The following is a 22,454-nucleotide window of genomic DNA, read 5'->3' as shown; positions in this document are numbered from 1 at the left end:
TACAGCGAAAAAACCCCTAAACTTCCAACAAGCACCGAGTAGCTACGACGTAATGGGAACCTCACAGAGAAACTCGCGGATTCTTCCACTGACCGCAGCACACCTGCACCAGGGTAAACCTCCGCCTACCCCACTCCTGCTTTACAGGTGAAAATAGAGCAACAGGACCGCTGAGTCTTTGACTTTATTTATTTTCTGCTGTGTTTTACTTGCATCTATTTGAAAGACTGAGTGTAAACACAAAAAATATTTTATTTTATGTGCTGGAATGTGTAGAAAATAGGTTTAAATGTTAAACTAATTTCTTCCAGTCAGAGAATGTTGCAGATAATTAAATTTTTGCTTGATGCATAAAGTTAAAAGATTAAAACTAATAAAACAAGTTTTAAAAAGAGACTTTTCCATTTGATTACATTTTGTATGATGATTATGTAGAAAAAGTAGAATTGGGCTGAAAGATCTATTTATCACCTCTTCAGGTTGTAAATCGTGTTTTTAAAAGTAACTAAGTAACTAAGTAATTAATTACTTTTGAAAATAAGTAATCAGTAAAGTAACGGGATTTCTTTTTTGGGGAAGTAATCAGTAATTAGTTACTGATTACTTTTTTCAAGTGACTTAACCAACACTGTCCATGTATGTGCATGGAAGGACAGACAAAAGTGGTCCTGAAAACACATTTCATTTCTGTTTTTTCCTCCTTCTTCACAGCTACATGATAAGAGCAGATCAAAGATATTCTGAGGTGCTTGTGTGGAGGTTCATCTTCCAGCTAATCTGCAGGGTACAGTTGTGTGTGATTTTGGGGGAGTGTCTCCTTGTCTGTCATATAAATAGTCTGCTGCTTTGTTAGAGTTGGTGTCTCTTCCAGTTTGCCAGTCTCAGGTTCTGCACCAATTAGTATTGATCTTTTACAGGAAAACGCTATTACACATCAACAAAAATGGAGGCCATCAAGAAGAAAATGCTTATGCTGAAGTTGGACAAGGAAAATGCGCTGGATCAGGCGGAACAGGCTGAAACGGACAGAAAAGCAGCTGAAGATAGAAGCAAGCAGGTAGGTCACACAGGTGTCTGGTGGTTTATATGAGCTTAGTATGTGGTGTAGTTTAGCATCTTGTACCAATGAATGAATGAAAATAGGAAAGATGACTTTTTGAGACTTCCAGAGACCCAGTTATCTTTTATCTGTGGTTTTGGTGGATGGTAGTCAAACAAGGACCTGAGTCTGCTGCTGAGGAAAGTCTGTCCAAAAATGTACATTAAAATCTAACCCTGTGTTTCTTGTCCCACGCTATCAGCATGAAGACGAGCTTATACAAATGCAAAAGAAGCTGAAAGCAACAGAAGATGAGCTTGATAAATACTCCGAGGCCTTAAAGGATGCTCAGGAGAAGCTTGAAGTTGCTGATAAGAAAGCTGCTGATGTGAGTAAAACTAATTCACAGTGGTGTGTTTGGTGCATTTCATAATACCACATTATTGATTACTGACCAACCTTTACATTCTGAAAATACAAAAGAAAATATGTCTCTTCCACAAAGCAAACAGATTAGCAGGGTGCTGACGTGGATGTGACTCTTTGGGAGATTTTTTTCCCTATTTTATGACTGGGAAGGCCAAGAAACTGTAATACATGATACAGTGCTCTCTCAGTGGTGGCATTGTGTCTCACACAGCATGAACTGATGGCCAGTGTAAACCAAGCCAGTTTGAGTTCCTGTTTCAGCCTTGCATTCCATTCTCATCATGCTTACGTCTCACAGCTGTTGGGGGATTCAGAGCCCTTTTTAACTCTGATGTCAACCACCCAACCTTGGCAGTGAGATTAACAATTGTTCAAGTCCATTTTAGGTACCCATGCCTCCCAGATCACAGTAACTGACGGCCTTTATTTAATGGATGTAGCCTAATTTAGGCTCATTCACTGTGGCTCTCACAGCACAATAAGAACTAGACTATCATAAACCAGTGGGCTATTGCACTCACCTTTCTCCACCTGTTTTACTTTCATCCTTCAGCTCGTGCTACAATGTTTAGTTCTCAAAGGTGTCCATCCAAATGGTTCTCTTTCACACACTGACTTTGAGAATTTAAACTAGCGTCAGATTCACAGGACGGGCTCTCTGTCAGACATCGCTGAAGTGAAATACAAATGCAGGCCATAAGAGGCTGAAAGGAGATGGGGAACAAATGGAAAACAAACAGATGATATGACAAAAGTACTTTTTATACACACACTGAGGGGTGGTTAGAAATGAGACACCACTGAGGAAAGTCAGACACGGATTAAACTACAGAAAAGAGGGTGGGGCAGATAATCATACACAAGGAAAGACAAGACAGGAGTAGAAGGTCAGACACGAGGAAAGTAATGTTCAAAGGGAGGAAGAGGAATTAACCAAAAACCCATAAATAACACAGAAACTGACTAAATCTAAACAGAGACAGAAGAGGAAACGGGGAGATTTCGTCTGAGAGAAGCGATAGTTATTTCTATTTCTCCATATTTTTGTATGTTTATTTGTTTTATGTTATCCATACAAATAAGTGTTCAAAACCTCTTTTGGACAGATGTCCAATGTTATGATCAGAAAGTCATTGGTGCCCACAGGTGCACACAAGTGGTGAGGCGGTGGAGTCCTTTTGTTTAATGGCTGACCCCATTAAATCCAGTCGAACCAGTCGAACCAGTCGAACCAGTCGAGCCAGCCGAACCAGTCGAACCAGTCGAGCCATTACTTACAGAAACTCAGTCCACTAATTTAGCTCTTAGCTACAGTCCGTATGTTTTTGGACAGTGGCACACTTTTTGTAATTTTGCCTCTATACAGCACCACACTGGATTTTAAATCAAACAATCAAAACCATTTTCAAAAACCCTTTCTTCAAAAGATATGGCAGTTACATCGGATGAGAATCGTGCAAAAACATAGATATATTTATACAAATATTTAAAATATTCCAGGAAAAAGGGAATTTATCTGTCTTTAAAGACAATATCACTATTAATCATTCTTTAGCTCTCATTTTCCAGAGTGTTGATTATGGACACGATTTACCAAAATAAATCTCTTTTGCTATCCATCAGTAGTCCTTCAAATAAACCATAGCTTAAAGATTTTAGTTTGCTGTCAATGATAAAACCTGCTGTTCTGTAGCAGGCTAACAATAAATGTTCAAAGGTTCCACCTTCACCGTGGTTCAGCAGAGGACCTTTTCTTATGGTAATTTAATCTTTCTATATTCTCTTGATTCATAATTATCACCATGACCTCATCAGCACAAGCCATGGCTGCCATTCTGTATGAATCACAGATATTATTACAGACCACTGGACACGCTCAGCCTGAGGATCTATCTCGTTTTGCTGCGCGGCACTGACCAGCGACTCGATCTTCCAGGTGATCCAACGACGAGGGAGGCTGGGAGGATTGGTTCACTCTCTTTGGGGGGAGAGAGCATCTGCGTTGGTGCTCCACGAGTCTGGGAGGTAGAAGTTTGTATAGTTAAACTGGGCAACCAGAAAAAGACCACCTGGCTTGCAGTGAGTTTGATCATTTCTTGTGGTCATCCAAACAACAAAGGGATTTTCAGCTTCCTCTGCAAGTGCCTCCATTCTTCCAGCGCCAGCTTCACCACCAGCAGTTCTCACCTCCCCATGTTGTAATTGTGCTTTGTGGGTGACAGCTGATGAGCAAAGAAAGCCAAGGGGTGCATTTTATCAGCAGCCCTCTGGGACAACACTGCATCTAGAATCCAAAGTGTCAACCTCCTCAATGAACTAGAGTGTGTTGAGCAAGAATAAGCGCAGAGGCGAGCAGATGCTCCAGATGGTCGAAGGTTTCCCAGGCTGAGACATTCCACTAGAAAGGCGTCTTAAGAAAAGTCAGACTTTGCTATTGTTCCGATAAACCAGCGATAGAAGTTGGAAAAACCTAAAAAGTAGACACTGTAGATGTTTCCTGGATATGGGAACTACCACTGCCTGCACTTTCACCATGAATTTGCTGCATTCAACTATCTTTTGGAGCAAAATGTCCTGATTTGAAGTGAGGCCACAAAGAACTCACTCACGTTCTCCCCACTTTTGTCATTGGATGGTGATTGCATCCTGGTGCAAATCAGTGTCTGTTGAGCCCATTGTGGTCAGATTGTTGTGTCATAAAACCAGCAGAAAGATGGGCCCACTCACAGATCACTGAGAAAACATCATGACTCAGTGTTTCTGTGTTTCTCAGTTCTGGTATTGTTTAGCTTCCTTGTTCTTCCCACTTTAATCATTTTCTATTTCCAGTTCTGAATTGTTTGTTCCCTTTCGTGTCCTGGTTGTCTTGGTCTCGTCTGTGTTCTCCCCAGCCTGTCATGTCAGTCGCCCTCTCCATCTTCTCAGTCTGTCTCCCCTGTCCCAGTGTTTGTATATCTTAGTCTGCGTCTTAGTATGTTTCCTGTTTTATTTTGGCAGTCTCTCATCCTGTGCTCAGTGTGTTCAGTTTTGCTTCCTCCCTTCCTGTTAGTCTGATTATTTCCTGCTGTGTTCCCTCCTGTTTCCCATCCGCTCATTATCCTGTGTGTATTTAAGGCCTCAGTCTCCCTCTCCTCACTGGTGTGTTGTCCACTGGCTGTGTTTCTCAATGCTCCATGTTCTCCTCACTACTTGTTCCACAGAGATAAAGCTGCTTCTTCCAGTTTACCCTCTTCGTGTTTGAGTCCTGTAACTGGGTCCCACTCTTGACAGACATAGCTAAGCATTTTGCAATCTGGCGCCATCTGTTACAGCTGAAATTTCTTAGGTATCAAAAAGCAGAAATGAGGTTTTCTTGGCAGTCGTCATTTTTGCAAAACCAAAAGAACTCAAAAGTACACAATACTGTACACAACAGTACTCCAGTGCATAATGTATCTGTGCGTGAACAAGTCAGTTAGGCAGAAAATAGCAATTCATGATGGAAACTGCCTTCAAGCCCTTGAGCTCTGCAGGAAATGTGGTTTTATCGAGATGGATTTTTTGGTAGCAAGACAGAAAAGACAGAATTGCTGTTAATGTTGTTCAAATGTGAATCGTAATTCTGGTCTTCGTGTGCTGCTGGTTCAGTAAATTTTGTCGTTGCACGATGAAACTGGCAGCTGTGGAATCTGTGAGAGCTGTGCTTTCAGCAGAGACACTGTTTGTGTACTTGTACTTGAATCTGTATTTTGTGTTTACATCTTTTCACTTATACCTGCTCTTTAATTGGTTAAAGAGTTATTCTAGCTGTTTTATTTTGCCCTTTCAATGCTTGTAAACCTTGGTATATTTTAGAAATGGGTCTAATTCCTGAAATAGATTTTTATGCCATTAGGAAAACATTCAGAACACCCGACACAGATCTTTCTGTTAAATATACTTTCAATCTTATGTTTATTTGTAAAAATCTACAGAAGTCTTTATTTGTCAGTCCTTTTTCTTTCAAATCTTCAAAACCTTTTTAATTGGTCCCATTAAGTAAATCAAAATATTTAACCAAACCCATATCTTTCCCTTTCTTAAATCAAGTATCCGTTATATTTGGGATAAATCCAGGGTTGTGTGAGTCTATAGGGCTCCTGGTCTGGTTCTGTCTGACCACATTAAACGAAGTCCTAGGACATGCTTGTATGCAGGGACTGGATTCATTAAGGTGTGTGGAGAGGCTTCTATCACCTATTATTACCTGCAGACCAGGTTACATATGTCCACTAGATTGCCAGTTGTGCATAAGATGTATTTCACCTGTGTGCACCTTCCTCCACCTTAACATGCCACCCTGTGTTCCTTCCTCTTCTTGAAACATGCATTGACCAGTCATTTCCATCCTTTGCTGAAATCACTTCCTCATCACCCGTGTTCCCATGTCTGTTAAAGTTGACACCAGTTACCACTCATTACCACTATATTCAACTTTTCTGACTGTGCAGCACACGCATTAACATTCACCTATTTCATGTACAGCTTTGAACTAATGCTCCGGTCTGACAGACGCTTCACCTGAACAGAACTATTCGTATACACTTCCTTCAAAATGACCCATAATCGAGTTCTCTCTCTAGAACAGTTTGAATCCACCTCCAATGCTACTGGCCTCATCACTTCGACCTGGTCTCTTGTACACACAATATGTCTGTTTTCCTTCTCTTCATAATATCTCCCTTCATGAGCCGTAGTCCATACGGACTCCTTACTCTTTTCCACGTTCCTGCATTTCTGTCTTTCTCGATGCCTCCTAACTCACCTTCCCTGCTGAGTCTTCCTTTGTCTTCGGCCAACAGTGGCACCCTGTTTTCGCCCTAACACCCCAACCATTTCTGCAGCATTCCAGCAATCAGGTATGTATCATAGAGAGGCCAGACCAGAGCCACTCCTCAGTAAAAGTAAGTTGGAGTTTTCCAAAAGGCACCTGAAGCACTCTCGCACGATGAGAAACAAAATTCCCTGCTCTGATGAAACAAACACTTAGCTCTTTGGCCTGAATGCCAAGCATGATGTCTGGAGGAAATCAGGCACCGCTCATCACCTGGCCAATGCCATCTCTACAGTGAAGCATGATGGTGGCAACCGGCTCCAAACTGCTCTGGGCCTCGAAGGTCCTAAGCACACAGTCCAGATAACAAAGGAGTCACTTTATGATTACTCTGTCCTTATGTGACCTATAGAGCCAAGACTTGATTTAAGACCTGTTAAATCTAATATTTGTAAATATGTTTAAAAAGAAAATTTCAAGCAAATGGAATAATGGTGTAATATGACAAAATGTGGAAAAAGAGAGAATACATGCACTGTATCACGATAAGCTTCTGGCTGAGTACATCATCCTAACTCACTGAAAACCAAAAAGGTTATTTGAAGAGATTCTTTGGAAAAGCTTTGTCCACATCCACATTATATTATCCACTTCTTTGGAATAACATGCAATACGCTTCTATCAGGAAATGCTGCTTTTACTGTGTTAGACATGTGCAGCGTATGTAACAGACTGTTTTTCTAATTAATCTGCTCCTTGTATTCTCAGGCAGAGGCAGAAGTGGCTTCCCTCAACAGACGTATCCAGCTCGTAGAGGAGGAGCTGGACCGCGCTCAGGAGAGGCTGGCAACAGCTCTGCAGAAACTGGAAGAAGCTGAGAAGGCTGCAGATGAGAGCGAGAGGTGACTCTGCTGTGACCTCTATTGTTCTTCTGCGATGAGTATCACAAGTCAAGCGTTATAGGAACAGCTTGAATGTCAGTGACCACACTTTTCCCGTTGGATGGTTCATGAACATACTGTGCTAGAACCACACAAAAAAGACCTGGGACTGAAAATGTATCTTAATATATCAGTAAAAAACTCCATAGATGTTGAATAGCTACTGAGTATTTGAGCTTAGTGCAGCCATGGAAGCAGATGGAAATTTAAACTGCAAGCGAGATCTTTGTACTGGCTGATCAGACTTTATACAAAACAGGCGCCAGGAACTAAACAGGAACCCTAAACTGGGGGTACACTAGAAACCAGGAACACTTGGAGGTCATCAGACCCATGACTGGAACATAAGAGACACTGACAGAGTGTATACATAAGAGAAGTGGAGATGCATAGAAACACAGCTGGAGCAAACTAGACAAACGTTAGAGGGGAAACAAAACTGAACACAATGCACATGAGACAAGGAGCGAGAGAGCGAGGGACATGACGGGCTGGGGGGAACACAGACGAGACCAAGACAACGAGGACACGAAATGGAACAAGTAACTAGAAATGCAAATGATTCAACTAGCTACATACACGTGGCTACAATGAAACTACATAACAAACTTAGAAATAGCGACCAAACTAACAACCTTGACGAGTCCAACAGAAAACAGGCGTCCTTACAATTGGACAATCTGTGTAACCTCTGTAAGGCCAAGGTATCGCCTCATGCTACTGGTACTCACACCAACACCAGCCAAATGCAAAACTAAAAAGTACCAAAAAAAACATTCAGAAAAGATGAGGAGGGGAAAGAGTCAGTGGCCTCCACCTGTTAAACCTGCTTCTCTGGTGCACTTGTTAGTTTTATTAAGACCAAAGCAGCTCAAACAATCCCCTTTGCTACTTAACAGATCAGGTCAATATCTGAAAGTTTCATTGAGTTGGTGCTATACTCATTTTTTTAATTGTGTATTATTGCACAGTCTATTATTAGCTTCCTCCCAGTCATATGTAAGGCAGCAGCATCTAAACAGAGGTTATTAACACCACGTTCTTATATTTAGCTGACAGATTTTCAAAATGTACTGTTCTATGCATCAAATCCTATCTGCCCCACAGAAAACACTGTGTAGCTATGGTGACAGGTCACTGTGTGGCAGCACCATGACCTAAGTGAGGCTCTTGATTACATATTTGATCACCACACTGGTGAGGAGGAGAGAGGCCAGGAAACTGACAGTGAGGATGGATCAGAAGCTGAAGATGGCATGGAATATAATCCAGATAAAGAGGAATGATGATGACGATGATGGCCATCGAATCATGCTTTGAACTGTTCCTGATTAATTAAACATGATTTACATGTTGTCATGGGCGATTTGCTTTGACAGCCACAATACTATTCAGGGTCATCATCAGCAAGACAAACTGGCAGTGATTAGAGGTTTGTGACGAGTGCGTGGAATAGCAGCCACTCATCACTCATGTCCAAGTCCAAACATCACAGTGTCTGGTCACCGGTAGGGGACGCTGCCCTTTCAAAAAGTAAATGCCAATCAAGCAGTCTAAACATGGCATAAAGATATGTCAGAAGTGCAGTTTTGGGATAATTTCCTAGCCACACAAATAAAACATTCCCGTCCACTTTTGGCCAGGACCACAACAGGTGTTGCTTTATGTGACTATAAAAGATTTGAAATGGTTTAAAAACAAATGTTCTTAACGTTGTAACTTATCCAAAGTAGCCTGTGATAAACAGTAGACTGTGTTTCATCTGATCATTTCTTACAGTCAAACTAATCCAGATGTTTTTTCAGATTAATGAGACTTAGAAAGGCTGTCATGCTCACAAGAACGTGAGCTGATTACAAAAATCTAACACAACATACAGTGATAATACATCTATTATTATAGTTTCTATATCTGATCGAGAACACAAAATTGTTTTACATGAAATGAACGAAGCACGAGGGTTAAAAATGTTTAGCAGTGTATTTGTATTGTCAGAAAGTAAGGATGGTTTGTCTGCACAGAGGCATGAAGGTGATTGAGAACAGAGCTCTGAAAGATGAAGAGAAGATGGAGCTCCAGGAGATTCAGCTGAAGGAAGCTAAACACATCGCTGAGGAGGCTGACCGCAAATACGAGGAGGCGAGTGTTTTTGTTCTTGTCTGTTGCAGTCCGCTGCAGTGATGCACTTTCTTTAGGAACCAAAGACATTTGAAAGGAGCTGGTAACTGTATCTACCTCTGTGTTGTTATTACAATAATACTGAAAAATAGCAAATCCACGGTGCAGGACCTTAAACTCTCACACTTTCTCCTCAGGTTGCTCGTAAACTGGTGATTGTAGAAGGAGAGTTAGAGCGTACAGAGGAGAGGGCAGAGCTGGCTGAGGCGTGAGTACATATATCGTGTTACCTGCCTCATGTTTGGGGTTTTTTGAAGGACAGAAGCAATTATTTCCTAGGAGCACTGCTTCAAGTGTTTACAGGGTTTTTTTTTACATGTCATGGCAAACATTTAAACTGTGAGTTTTCTGCACCAACCTGTTTTTGTCTTCTAAAAACTCTAAAAGTAAATGTGCTGAGCTGGAGGATGAACTGAAGAATGTCACCAATAACCTAAAGTCCCTGGAGGCCAGGGCTGAGAAGGTAAGGAAAGGCCAGAGACACTGAGAGTAAACATATATTTTCAAAACGTGACTTTTTACATATAACAATAAAGAAGCTGACACAGTACACTCGGGAGGTTTAGAGTCAAACCAAGTATCTCCTTGCCCCGCTGTGACACTTCACCATCCTGCAGACCTCACCCTCTGAATAATCTTCTCCTTCCACACAGTACTCGCAAAAGGAGGACAAGTATGAGGAAGAAATTAAGATCCTAACTGACAAACTGAAAGAGGTGAGCAAGAAAGAAAAATGACCTGTAGATATTCTAAATGCTGGATTTATTGATCATTTTATTTATCTATTTAAAATATTTTCTACATTTAAATGAGCGCTGGGCTCTAAATGTTTTGATGCTTTGAGAGGTCAACATATTGCTGCATTTCTGTTACTTCTTCAACTTCGTTGTCTGATCAAAAGTTGTTGCTTTAACAGGCCGAGACGCGAGCTGAGTTTGCTGAGAGATCTGTGGCCAAGCTGGAGAAGACAATTGATGATCTGGAAGGTAAAACACTCATTTCTCAACAAAGTTCACCCTTTAATTACCGTATTTTTCAGACCATAAGGTGCACCAGATTATAAGACGCACTAAGCGAAACAAAACAGTCAAATAAGTCACACTTTACTCAACTCATTCTTCTTGCTTCCTCCACTTCTGTACCATTGATTCATTAATGTTGAATTCTCTGGCAGCTGCTCTATTCCCATGTTGTTGCAGTATATTAATGACTAACCTCGTATTGTGGATGGATTATCTCAGTTGTTCTCCTGACTGAAGTTTGGTCCGTTTACAGCATCCTGCCATGCGATTGCATTTGTCTCTAACTATCAGGAACCTTAACATTATCCAGTGGAAAAAAGTTAGCGTTCATCCTCCAGCTTCACTGTGTTTGTTATGCTAACATAGCTGTGTCGCTAGCGACACGTAGCACATCATTATATACAGTAGCAGCTAGCCCAACTTCAGTAACCCTACAAACGTCACTGCTGTTTAGTTTCCTGTCTTCATTTATGTTGGAAGTGATGGCAGAGCTGTACGTTTTAATATTTTCAGAAATCTCTCAGTCAGAAAATGCTATGGTCATGTCCAAATTCATGGGCTGCATCCTCCTGAGGACCCGGCCTTCGTGGTCTACGTGGGCCGGGTCCTCAGAAGGTCGGGTAGGCCGGAAGTAAACGGCTGTGGAATTGGACGGTCCAGCCTTCTGATCAGCGTCACCACTGTCTCGGTGGAGTTTAATAAACTCGTCCGTCTGCTCCTTGCTATCTAAAATATAACAGGACACTGGCGTAAATTCTCGACTGTCTCACACCTCTGTTTAATCAGTTTTCTGTTTGACGTTTATTCAGCTGTGTGAAAACCAAGGAGGAACCCACCCGGGGGATTAATAAAGTTTTATTTTATCTAATCTAATCTAATAACTTTAATCTCAGCCAAACCGATTTACTCACGAACAAACAAAACACTGAAAAAAGCCCAACAATAACATTTTTAGGTTGTCTAAGTGACTTATATATTACGTTTAACCTGAGTAGCAAAAGTCTGCGGTGATCTGAAAATGATGTGCCGGGAGTTGTGCCATTCTCGGCGGCTTCAGTGACCCTCGAGCTCCCGGCTAGCTGTCGAGCTGGTGGGTAGCAGACGTCTCCGAAAATGTCGGCACACTTTTGCAAATATGGGATATCTTGATAAACCGAGCAGATATTTGATGTTTACACAGCTACTTTCTCACCTGAAAATATGTTAAAAGTTTATTTTGTGACCCAGAAAGAATAATAAGAGTAATTTTAAAACTTAGTAGCGGACGCCATTGCCAGAAACTGGAGTTTGGCTGGGCCGCGCTATGAATTCTGGGATATGGTGAACCACGAAGGACACACCCGACCCATCCTTCAAATTCGGGGAAAAGGAGGACGCATTTGTCGGCTGCATTCGGAGGAGTCTACGACTTTGGACAGTCTTCGTTCGCTGTATATATATACATATATACACACACACATATATATATATATATATATATATGTGTGTGTATATATATGTGTATATATATACACATATATATACACACACACACACACACACATATATATATATATATGTATGTGTGTGTGTGTATATATATGTGTATATATATACACACACACACACACACACACACATATATATATATATATATATGTGTGTGTGTGTGTATATATATGTGTATATATATACACACACACACACACACACACATATATATATATATATGTGTGTGTGTGTGCGTGTATATATATACACATATATATACACACACACACACACACACACACATATGTATATATATATATATATATATATATATATATGTGTGTGTGTGTGTGTGTGTATATATATACACATATATATACACACACACACACATAAGCAGCTGGATAGCGTAGTGGTTAGACTACACGCCTTTGGAACAGAGGATCGCAAGTTCGATTCCTGCCTGGGGCGTCTGTATCCAGTAAGGGTCCTAAGGCTAGACCCCCTATGCTAAGCAAGCCTACCGCAGACATGAGCGAGACAGATAAATATGAAGGCATGCCGGCTCGGACGTCGCCCGGATCAACAAGGTCCGCGTCAGGTGTTGAGGAACCAGGGCACCCTGACGAAAAGTGGGCTACTGGAACAAGAAGGCATCGGTGGGCAAGGGACGAAAACAGGGCTTTGTTGGAATGCTACTACGCAAGTAACCCCGGCGGAAGGGGCTACATGAATAGGATGAGGGACCTATGGATTCTTCGATACCCAACATCCACAATGACAGCGAAACAACTAGTAGCTCAGTGTTCCAACATTCGAAAGAAGGGACTGCTCTCACAGCTAGAGATTGACGAGGTACAACACAAATGCTACGGCAAGGAGGAGTCAGGACGCCAGGTCAGGGGGGAGATATCATCACCCCCACCCGAGATTGGGTACATAGCCCCAAGTGTGATAGGAGAAGGATCGTTGAGTGCGAGAGGAACTGACCTGAAAAATAGGATCATGGCCAAGCTTGAAACCTGGATCCCCTGTAGCCGGTTACCAAGATTACGTGAAGTACCCTCAGAAGGTCTGCTAGATGATGTTAATGCAGCACTACGGGCAATACCTACAACCACGATTACCGACACTAACAAGCTGATCTACAATACGGCAGCAGTGATCAGTGAGATGCTTGGCTACAAGTTGAACAGCCACAAGGGGCAGTACCCTCCATGGAGAAGGAGGCTAGAGGGCAAGATCAAAGTAGCACGGAGAGAGGTTAGCCAACTAACGGAGTTGCAGAAAGGTGCGACGAATAAGGTGCCTAAGAAATACAGCAGGCTGTCCATACCTGAGGCCTTGGAAACTGCCAAGCAAAGACTCACAGCCTTGGCCAGCCGCTTGAGGAGGTACACCAGAGAGATAGAAGGCAGGAGAATAAACCAGCTGTTCTCCACAGAACCAGCAAAGGTGTACTCTCAGTGGCAAGGGAACAATAAGAGAACAGCACCACCAAGGCTGGAGACGGAGCAATACTGGAAGAGCATATGGGAGAAGGACGCAACCCATAACGGCAATGCTCAGTGGCTAGAGGATCTGAGGGCAGACCACAGCGACCTCCCTGAACAGGGTCCAGTAACCATCACAGTGGCAGATATCCAAGAAAGGGTCTCCAGTATGAAGAGTTGGACAGCACCAGGGCCCGACATGGTTCACGCCTACTGGCTGAAGAAGCTAACTGCACTCCACGAGCGTCTGGCAGCACAAATGAACCAGCTGCTAGTTAACGAGAGACACCCGGAATGGCTAACTGAAGGCCGGACGGTCCTGATCCCCAAGGACCCCAAGAAGGGACCGGTCCCCTCCAACTACCGACCGATAACCTGCCTCAGTACTACATGGAAGCTCCTGTCAGGCATCATATCGGCTAAGATGAACAGGCACATGGGTCAATACATGAGCGGGACACAGAAAGGAATTGGCAAGAATACCAGAGGCGCAAAACACCAGCTACTGGTAGACAGAACAATCAGCCGAGACTGCAAGACCAGACTGACCAACCTGTGCACTGCCTGGATTGATTACAAGAAGGCCTATGACTCAATGCCCCACAGCTGGATACTGGAATGCCTAGAATTGTACAAGATCAATGGGACCCTAAGAGCCTTCATCAGGAACTCAATGGGGATGTGGCGTACAACACTAGAGGCCAACTCCAAGCCCATAGCACAAGTCACCATCAAGTGCGGGATCTACCAAGGAGATGCTCTGTCCCCACTGCTGTTCTGCATAGGCCTGAACCCCCTCAGTGAGATCATTAACAAGACTGGCTACGGATACCGACTACAGAACGGAGCAGTTGTCAGCCACCTCCTGTACATGGATGACATCAAGCTGTATGCCAAGAGTGAACGAGACATCGATTCACTGATCCACACTACCAGGCTATACAGCAATGACATTGGAATGTCGTTCGGACTGGAGAAGTGTAGTCGGATGGTAACAAAGAGAGGGAAGGTAGTCAGAACTGAGGGGATTGAACTACCAGAAGGCAACATTGCAGACATAGAGGACAGTTACAAGTACTTGGGGATCCCGCAGGCGAATGGGAACCATGAAGAGGCCGCTAGAAAAGCTGCAACCACCAAGTACCTGCAGAGGGTCAGGCAAGTCCTGAGGAGTCAGCTGAATGGTAAGAACAAGATCCGGGCCATCAACACGTACGCCCTGCCCGTGATCAGGTACCCTGCTGGGGTAATAGGCTGGCCAAAGGAGGAGATAGAAGCCACTGACATAAAGACAAGAAAGCTCCTTACCATGCATGGAGGGTTTCACCCCAAGTCCAGCACCCTGAGGCTGTACGCTAAGCGGAAGGAAGGGGGCCGGGGACTGGTGAGTGTCAGCACCACAGTCCAGGATGAGACAACGAACATCCAAGAATACATTGGGAAGATGGCCCCAACTGACCGAGTGCTCAGTGAATACCTCAGGCAGCAGAAACCCAAGAAAGAGGAGGGAGACGAGGAACCATCATGGAAGGACAGAGCCCTGCACGGTATGTACCACCGGCAGATAGAGGAGGTGGCTGATATCCAGAAATCCTACCAGTGGCTGGACAAAGCTGGACTGAAAGACAGCACAGAGGCACTAATCATGGCAGCACAAGAACAAGCTCTGAGTACAAGATCCATAGAGGCTGGGGTCTATCACACCAGGCAAGACCCCAGGTGCAGGCTGTGTAAAGATGCCCCAGAGACAATCCAGCACATAACAGCAGGGTGCAAGATGCTAGCAGGCAAGGCATACATGGAACGCCATAACCAAGTGGCCGGCATAGTGTACAGGAACATCTGTGCCGAGTATAACCTGGAAGTCCCGAGGTCAAAATGGGAGATGCCCCCAAGGGTGGTGGAGAATGACCGAGCTAAGATCCTGTGGGACTTCCAGATACAGACGGACAAAATGGTGGTGGCTAACCAACCGGACATAGTGGTGGTAGACAAACAGAAGAAGACGGCCGTAGTGATCGATGTAGCGGTTCCGAATGACAGCAATATCAGGAAGAAGGAACACGAGAAGCTGGAGAAATACCAAGGGCTCAGAGAAGAGCTCGAGAGGATGTGGAGGGTGAAGGTAACGGTGGTCCCCGTGGTAATCGGAGCACTAGGTGCGGTGACTCCCAAGATAGGCGAGTGGCTCCAGCAGATCCCGGGAACAACATCGGAGATCTCTGTCCAGAAGAGCGCAGTCCTGGGAACAGCTAAGATACTGCGCAGGACCCTCAAGCTCCCAGGCCTCTGGTAGAGGACCCGAGCTTGAAGGATAAACCGCCCGCAGGGGCGTGCTGGGTGTTTTTTTTATATATATGTGTGTGTGTGTGTGTGTGCATATATATACACATATATATACACACACACACACATACATATATATATATATATATGTGTGTGTGTGTGTGTGTGCATATATATACACATATATATACACACACACACACATATATATATATATATATATATGTGTGTGTGTGTGTGTGTGTGTGTATATATATACACACACACACACACACACATATATATATATATATATATATGTGTGTGTGTGTGTGTGTGTGTATATATATACACATATATATACACACACACACACATATGTATATATATATATATATATATGTGTGTGTGTGTGTGTGTGTGTATATATATATACACATATATATACACACACACACATATATATTAGGGGTGCAACGATACACAAAATTCACGGTTCGGTTCGGTTCGATACTTTGGTGTCACGGTTCGATATTTTTTCGATACAAAAAAATGTTCATGCCTTTTTAATTTGTCATTTATTAAAATTATAAATATATATTTTAACTCAAAAGTACAGTTTTTAAATTTAACCCTAACCCTTGTGCGCGTTTTTTATTTTGACAGCGAATGCGCACCTGCGGACCACTTATGTGCAGCCCTGGTTATTTAGCTCGTCATATTGCAGCCACAGAAATTATTTTGTCCATGAAACCATAAAGCTGCACTTTCTTTTTGCCTTATAGTCTGATTTGTCATAACTTCTCCGTTTTGTGGTAAGCTTTTATTTGGCTGTCACTTCTTCACCCCGACCTGTCTTACTTGGCTCAGCAGAACTAAAATATATATACTGCTACTTTTACACACGGACTCACATAAGCTCAGCGATTCTCTGCGCGATCAACCTCTCACATGTTTAAGCTTGCTGCGGGAGATTTCACTTGTCATGTTTGCATAGTAAGCTAACGATTAATAAGACGATGTCAGAGGAATTGGTGCACAAATTATCATCACTCACAGATCAGTGCTGTCATTGCAAAGTGAAAGCAAAAAAACAAGCGCAAATTCAAACGCGACTTCAATATGTCACATATTGACAGTGGCTCACCGATGCCAATGACATAATTACCCAGCTACATTTCTGAAAGAATGCAAAAGCATTGACATATATTTTTCCTTCCTACAATAGCCCGACGGGCAGGGAAGAGATAGAATTTTGGTAGCCCGACTGGAAAGATCGCTAGCCCCGGGACGTCGGGCTAGCGATTTTGCAAGCCCTGTATCTGATTGAGGAATCACTCATCTTTGGAAAAGAGAGTTTATTACAGAGAAATGGCTCTTTCCAAAATAAAAGCTATACTATCCGCTTCTTCTGGGCTATATTCTCAGCAGCATAAGGAGAATCATGTGCTAACAGCTGTCTAAATGACTCGGCTAAAGTTAGTAGCATGCTTGTTGTTTTTGTCTTTGCACTAGGATGATGTCGGCGTAAATGTGCAGTCATATTCGTTGTGTTCCCACTAGTGCTTTCAGGTTAATCTCGTTGAAATGACCTTAACGCCACAACACGGCAAATCTCCATTAACGAGCTACCGCCGATCGCCCCGTGCATGGGGCTAGACGGCCAACACGTTAACGAGCTAACTGCGCTAACACACTAGTTCCCACCCATGTAATTAAGCATTGCATGGCACATCCAACATACTGTTTTACTTTAGTCCATGACTCGCTTACCTTCAGGGTCATACGTCACATGAAAACCAAAATAATTCCAAACGCCAGATCTGAATGAGGGTGGGGGAGGTTCAATTTGCCATGTTGCAAGGAGAGCTTAACTTCTGTCTCGCTAGCTTGCCCTGCGCTCTTCCTCCTGACTATGCTGTCTGTGTTGAGCGCTCAGTGGATCTGCGCTCGACAGTGCAGCCTAGGCGGAGTAGTCGAACGCAGATTCACTGAGCGCTCAACACAGACAGCATCGTCAGAAGGAAAGTTGATAAAATAAATTACAAATGTTGTATTGTTCGATACATATGCGTACCGAACCGAAAGCACTGTATCGAACGGTTCAATATCGATACGAATATCGTTGCACCCCTAGTATATATATATATATATATATATATATATATATATATATATATATATATATATATATATATATATATATATATATAATGGTGGTCCCCGTGGTAATCGGAGCACTAGGTGCGGTGACTCCCAAGCTAGGCGAGTGGCTCCAGCAGATCCCGGGAATAACATCGGAGATCTCTGTCCAGAAGAGCGCAGTCCTGGGAACAGCTAAGATACTGCGCAGGACCCTCAAGCTCCCAGGCCTCTGGTAGAGGACCCGAGCTTGAAGGATAAACCGCCCGCAGGGGCGTGCTGGGTGTTTTTTTTTTTATATATACCCAATACCCAATTATTAGCACAGACGCATTGTGATTAAATGCTTCCTGGCTCCATTTAAAGCTCATAATGGCAGAGTCATCACAGTACGGATACCGACTACGGAACAGAGCAGTCGTCAGCCACCTCCTGTACATGGATGACATCAAGCTGTATGCCAAGAGTGAACGAGACATCGATTCACTGATCCACACTACCAGGCTATACAGCAATGACATTGGAATGTCGTTCGGACTGGAGAAGTGTAGTCGGATGGTAACAAAGAGAGGGAAGGTAGTCAGAACTGAGGGGATTGAACTACCAGAAGGCAACATTGCAGACATAGAGGACAGTTACAAGTACCTGGGGATCCCGCAGGCGAATGGGAACCATGAAGAGGCCGCTAGAAAAGCTGCAACCACCAAGTACCTGCAGAGGGTCAGGCAAGTCCTGAGGAGTCAGCTGAACGGTAAGAACAAGATCCGGGCCATCAACACGTACGCCCTGCCCGTGATCAGGTACCCTGCTGGGATAATAAGCTGGCCAAAGGAGGAGATAGAAGCCACTGACATCAAGACAAGAAAGCTCCTTACCATGCATGGAGGGTTTCACCCCAAGTCCAGCACCCTGAGGCTGTACGCTAAGCGGAAGGAAGGGGGCCGGAGACTGGTGAGTGTCAGCACCACAGTCCAGGATGAGACAACGAACATCCAAGAATACATTGGGAAGATGGCCCCAACTGACCGAGTGCTCAGTGAATACCTCAGGCAGCAGAAACCCAAGAAAGAGGAGGGAGACGAGGAACCATCATGGAAGGACAGGCCCCTGCACGGTATGTACCACCGGCAGATAGAGGAGGTGGCTGATATCCAGAAATCCTACCAGTGGCTGGACAAAGCTGGACTGAAAGACAGCACAGACGCACTAATCATGGCAGCACAAGAACAAGCTCTGAGTACAAGATCCATAGAGGCTGGGGTCTATCACACCAGGCAAGACCCCAGGTGCAGGCTGTGTAAAGATGCCCCAGAGACAATCCAGCACATAACAGCAGGGTGCAAGATGCTAGCAGGCATACATGCATGTATGGGAGGATGTCTCCAGTACGTTCAGTTGTGATGAAGAGTCCAAGACAGTGAGCAGCACTAACACAGAAAACAAGGCTACTCTTATTAACTGGACTCTTCTATTTAAGAAAGAACTGCTTAGTTCATTTTTTTATAACTTAGTATTTCACTGTGAATGTTTCTGCAGATCAGTTTCAGCCTCTTTGTTCAAACTGTCTGTTTTCTTTCTTCACTTTTGTCTCTTGTCTGTGTTTATACCCACAGATGAACTTTATGCACAAAAGCTCAAGTACAAAGCCATCAGTGAGGAACTGGACCATGCCCTTAATGACATGACCTCTATGTAAGTTGTGACAGCACATGGATGACCAAGAGTCTTGCACATTTAAATCAACCACTTTGTGATTTAATAATGAATTGTGCCATAAAATATGCATTATTAGTAAATTGATTTCAGAGCATCAGGCTGTCCATTTTACTGCATTAATTTAAAAAATGCTTTAGAAAATTACAAAAATCTTAATTATTGTTAAATTAAGTTTTTAATTGAGTGTTTAATCTTTTTTTTCTAAATAAACAACTAAACATTAAAGAGTTTGATAGTGTTTTACCACCCAGAATAAGTGCACTGTAAACTTTAAGGTACTGATGTTCTGTGTGGCCTCTTCTTACTGTTGATAGACAAACAGCGGGTACAGAATTGAGACACTATTGAAGGCTGATATGCTTGTTTTGGGACCTCAAAGATGATGCTGAAAACACACTAAAGGTTTAAACCAGGGGTCAGCAACCGTTAACACCCAAAGAGCCATTTGGAGCCGGTTTCCACGCAAAAGAAAACACTGGGAGCCGCAAATACTTTCTGACATCTAAAATGAAGATAACACTGTATATATTGTTTTTTACTTTTATGCTTTGTGTGAACAACTAAGGTGTGCTGCTTATGAAATCCATGAAGTGCTACAGAGAAAATTACATTTTATTTATGTAATGAACACATTTTGAACTGAAAGAAATATAACAAAAGGAAAGCTGAACTAAAATGATCCAGCAAACAAAAACTGTTGTGAGCCGCCACCCTTATATCTCCTTTGGGCTTTTGGAGCCTTGACCTGACTTTTAAAAAATAATTGAAGAAAAAAACATTCAGCCTAAATACGTATTTTACCTGGTTAATGTGTGTGGCGGGCGTGGTCTGTGCGGAGTCAAATATCTTGTCAGCAAATTGAGCACCTCTGTTAAAGCTGACGGATTCATCAATGGGTTCTTTTGTCGTGGCCACCATGTTATCTGTAAATCTAGACCTGCTTGTAAACATATTGAATGGCCTATCAATGTTGCACTTGTGTTGCCTAAGATGTTATTTCAGATATAATTGCACTTACTGTCTTTTGCTTCTGTTGTTTTCAGCTAAATGTTCAGAATCTCCACCATCCTTCCAGGTTGTGACCTTTTCTTCTGCTGACCATTACTCTCAGCTCTGCGTCTGTGATCGCCTACCTGTATTTACAGTATTCCCTCTAAATCCTCGAAGTTTGCTCCCGTGCAGTTAGCCTCTTATGATTCAGTTGTCCATGGATAATTGTTTGCTCTCTTAAATGTTGTTTTGTTTTGCTCTTCGTTGTGCTTCTGTATCAATTCTGTGCTGTATCCCTGTTTAAGGAAACATCTCTGGGTTACGTCATCTGTATTCATGGTTTATTTTCTTAGTTTGAAGTTATTAATATTTGTCTTGCAATTTCGACGGGCGTTCTGCAGTGTTCAGTCCCTAATGAATGCTTTCAGGATTTTCTTGTCTCAGGAATTCATGGAAAATTTGGTGATGAAAACCACATCTGGATAGAAATATCACCAACCTATATATATAAATATACTTAAAGATTTTCCTGAATTGTGAATTACAAAGTATTATGATTGTAAAGCCCTGGTGAAAGTATGTCTCATGTTCATTTGTCTGTCAGCAAAGTAATTTGAACAGTTTTGGAATTTGGTGGAGACGTGGAGCACAGGCAAAAAAATAAAACCATTTACATTTTGTTGCAAATCTGGATCTCTTTGTTGAAAATTACACGAAAGCAGAGATTTGCTGGACTGGTGCTTTAAACTTTTTGAAAATACGCCGATGCTGTGTTCTGCCCTGGTGGTTAACATGGAAAATTGACATTCATTTTACTCTCGGTTTGTGCACACTGCACATCGATGATACCCTGCAAAGCATTGTGAGATGTAAGAGCTTCAGGCTTTTCTAAAGAAATGTACCTGTTACCAATTTTTGGAGCTAAATGTGAAAAGCAGCACTGCCTCATTGTGCCTGTTGACACTTTTACTGGAAACATGGACTTACCTGGGATCCCCCTGCCTGCCCACTCTCCTCCTCCAAGAGACACCATGATGTTCAACAACTGTAATCAACCCTTAGCGATTGCTGCCTTTAACCACCTCTCTCCCTACCTGCAGATCCCAAAGCCCCCAGGCCTGATACAGTGATCTGTCACACTGGGCCAATGCATTTGTGGGCTGACGGGTCAATATTATTATGTTTTTCTTCGTCAATATAATTCGACAGGCTGAAAGCGAGCTTAAAGGGCTGCTGCACACCGTCCCTACCAGCACTGAGAGCAGCATATTCATCCATTTTCATTACCGACTATTTGAGCGCCTTGAGACAACTGCTGTTAGGATTTGGTGCTATATAAATAAAATTGAATTTAATGTAATTGAACTGACACTGGATTGCACAATCAAATTTACTCATGCAACAGGCCCCTTCCCTTAGCTTTCCTTTGAACTCACACACCTTACAGAAGAGTTTTATGTGGATGGAGTGGATAAAACTGAACAAACAAAAGTAAAAAGATAGAAAAGCTAAGAGAGATATATTAAGAAATAGTTCTTTTTATGTATGTGTCGAATTAACTGGCATGTTAAGAGCTGCACTGTCAACTGGTAACGAGCTCTCACAGTCACAAGAGGCTGCTGTTTCTGACATTAGCTGTGCAGAATTGCAGGAGGAGGGACAGCAGTAACAACAACAGAGTGAGGAATAGAGAGCAGAGACTGTGATTCCAAAATCAGATGTAGGGGTAGAAGTATGAAGGTAGATTCAAATAACAGGAATAGCTACTTTGACCATGAACCACTCTAAAGTGAACCCCTCACGCTAAAGTGGAGCCTTTAATTGGCACTCGTGCTGTCTGATGATCTGCCTGAGGTATTGCCCTCCCTCTTTCCAGTTTATAGAGCCTCGGGATGAGTGTAGGTGAAGACCTGTGTGCATCGTAAGGAGAAACAGGAAGACATGATGGACACAGTGAGGAAAGACTGTGACCCTTCA

General features: G+C 42.9%; 1 protein-coding gene across 1 annotated transcript; it reads left to right on the top strand.

Annotated features, from left to right (window-relative positions):
* The first annotated feature begins 853 nt into the window (after positions 1-853).
* Positions 854-21,164, top strand: LOC309699344 (tropomyosin alpha-1 chain-like). Its single transcript, XM_082522337.1, has 10 exons — positions 854-1,057; positions 1,302-1,427; positions 7,029-7,162; positions 9,223-9,340; positions 9,517-9,587; positions 9,767-9,842; positions 10,033-10,095; positions 10,296-10,365; positions 19,385-19,463; positions 20,531-21,164. The coding sequence occupies exons 1-10, from the start codon at positions 944-946 to the stop codon at positions 20,532-20,534; spliced, it is 855 nt and encodes a 284-aa protein (XP_082378463.1). The 5' UTR covers positions 854-943; the 3' UTR covers positions 20,535-21,164.
* The last annotated feature ends 1,290 nt before the right edge of the window (positions 21,165-22,454 follow it).

Source organism: Aulonocara stuartgranti, assembly GCF_965226115.1.
Source record: "Aulonocara stuartgranti genome assembly, chromosome: 22".
Taxonomy (NCBI): domain Eukaryota; kingdom Metazoa; phylum Chordata; class Actinopteri; order Cichliformes; family Cichlidae; genus Aulonocara; species Aulonocara stuartgranti.
Note: the sequence above shows the minus strand (reverse complement) of the source record. Positions and strands in the feature narration are given on the sequence as shown.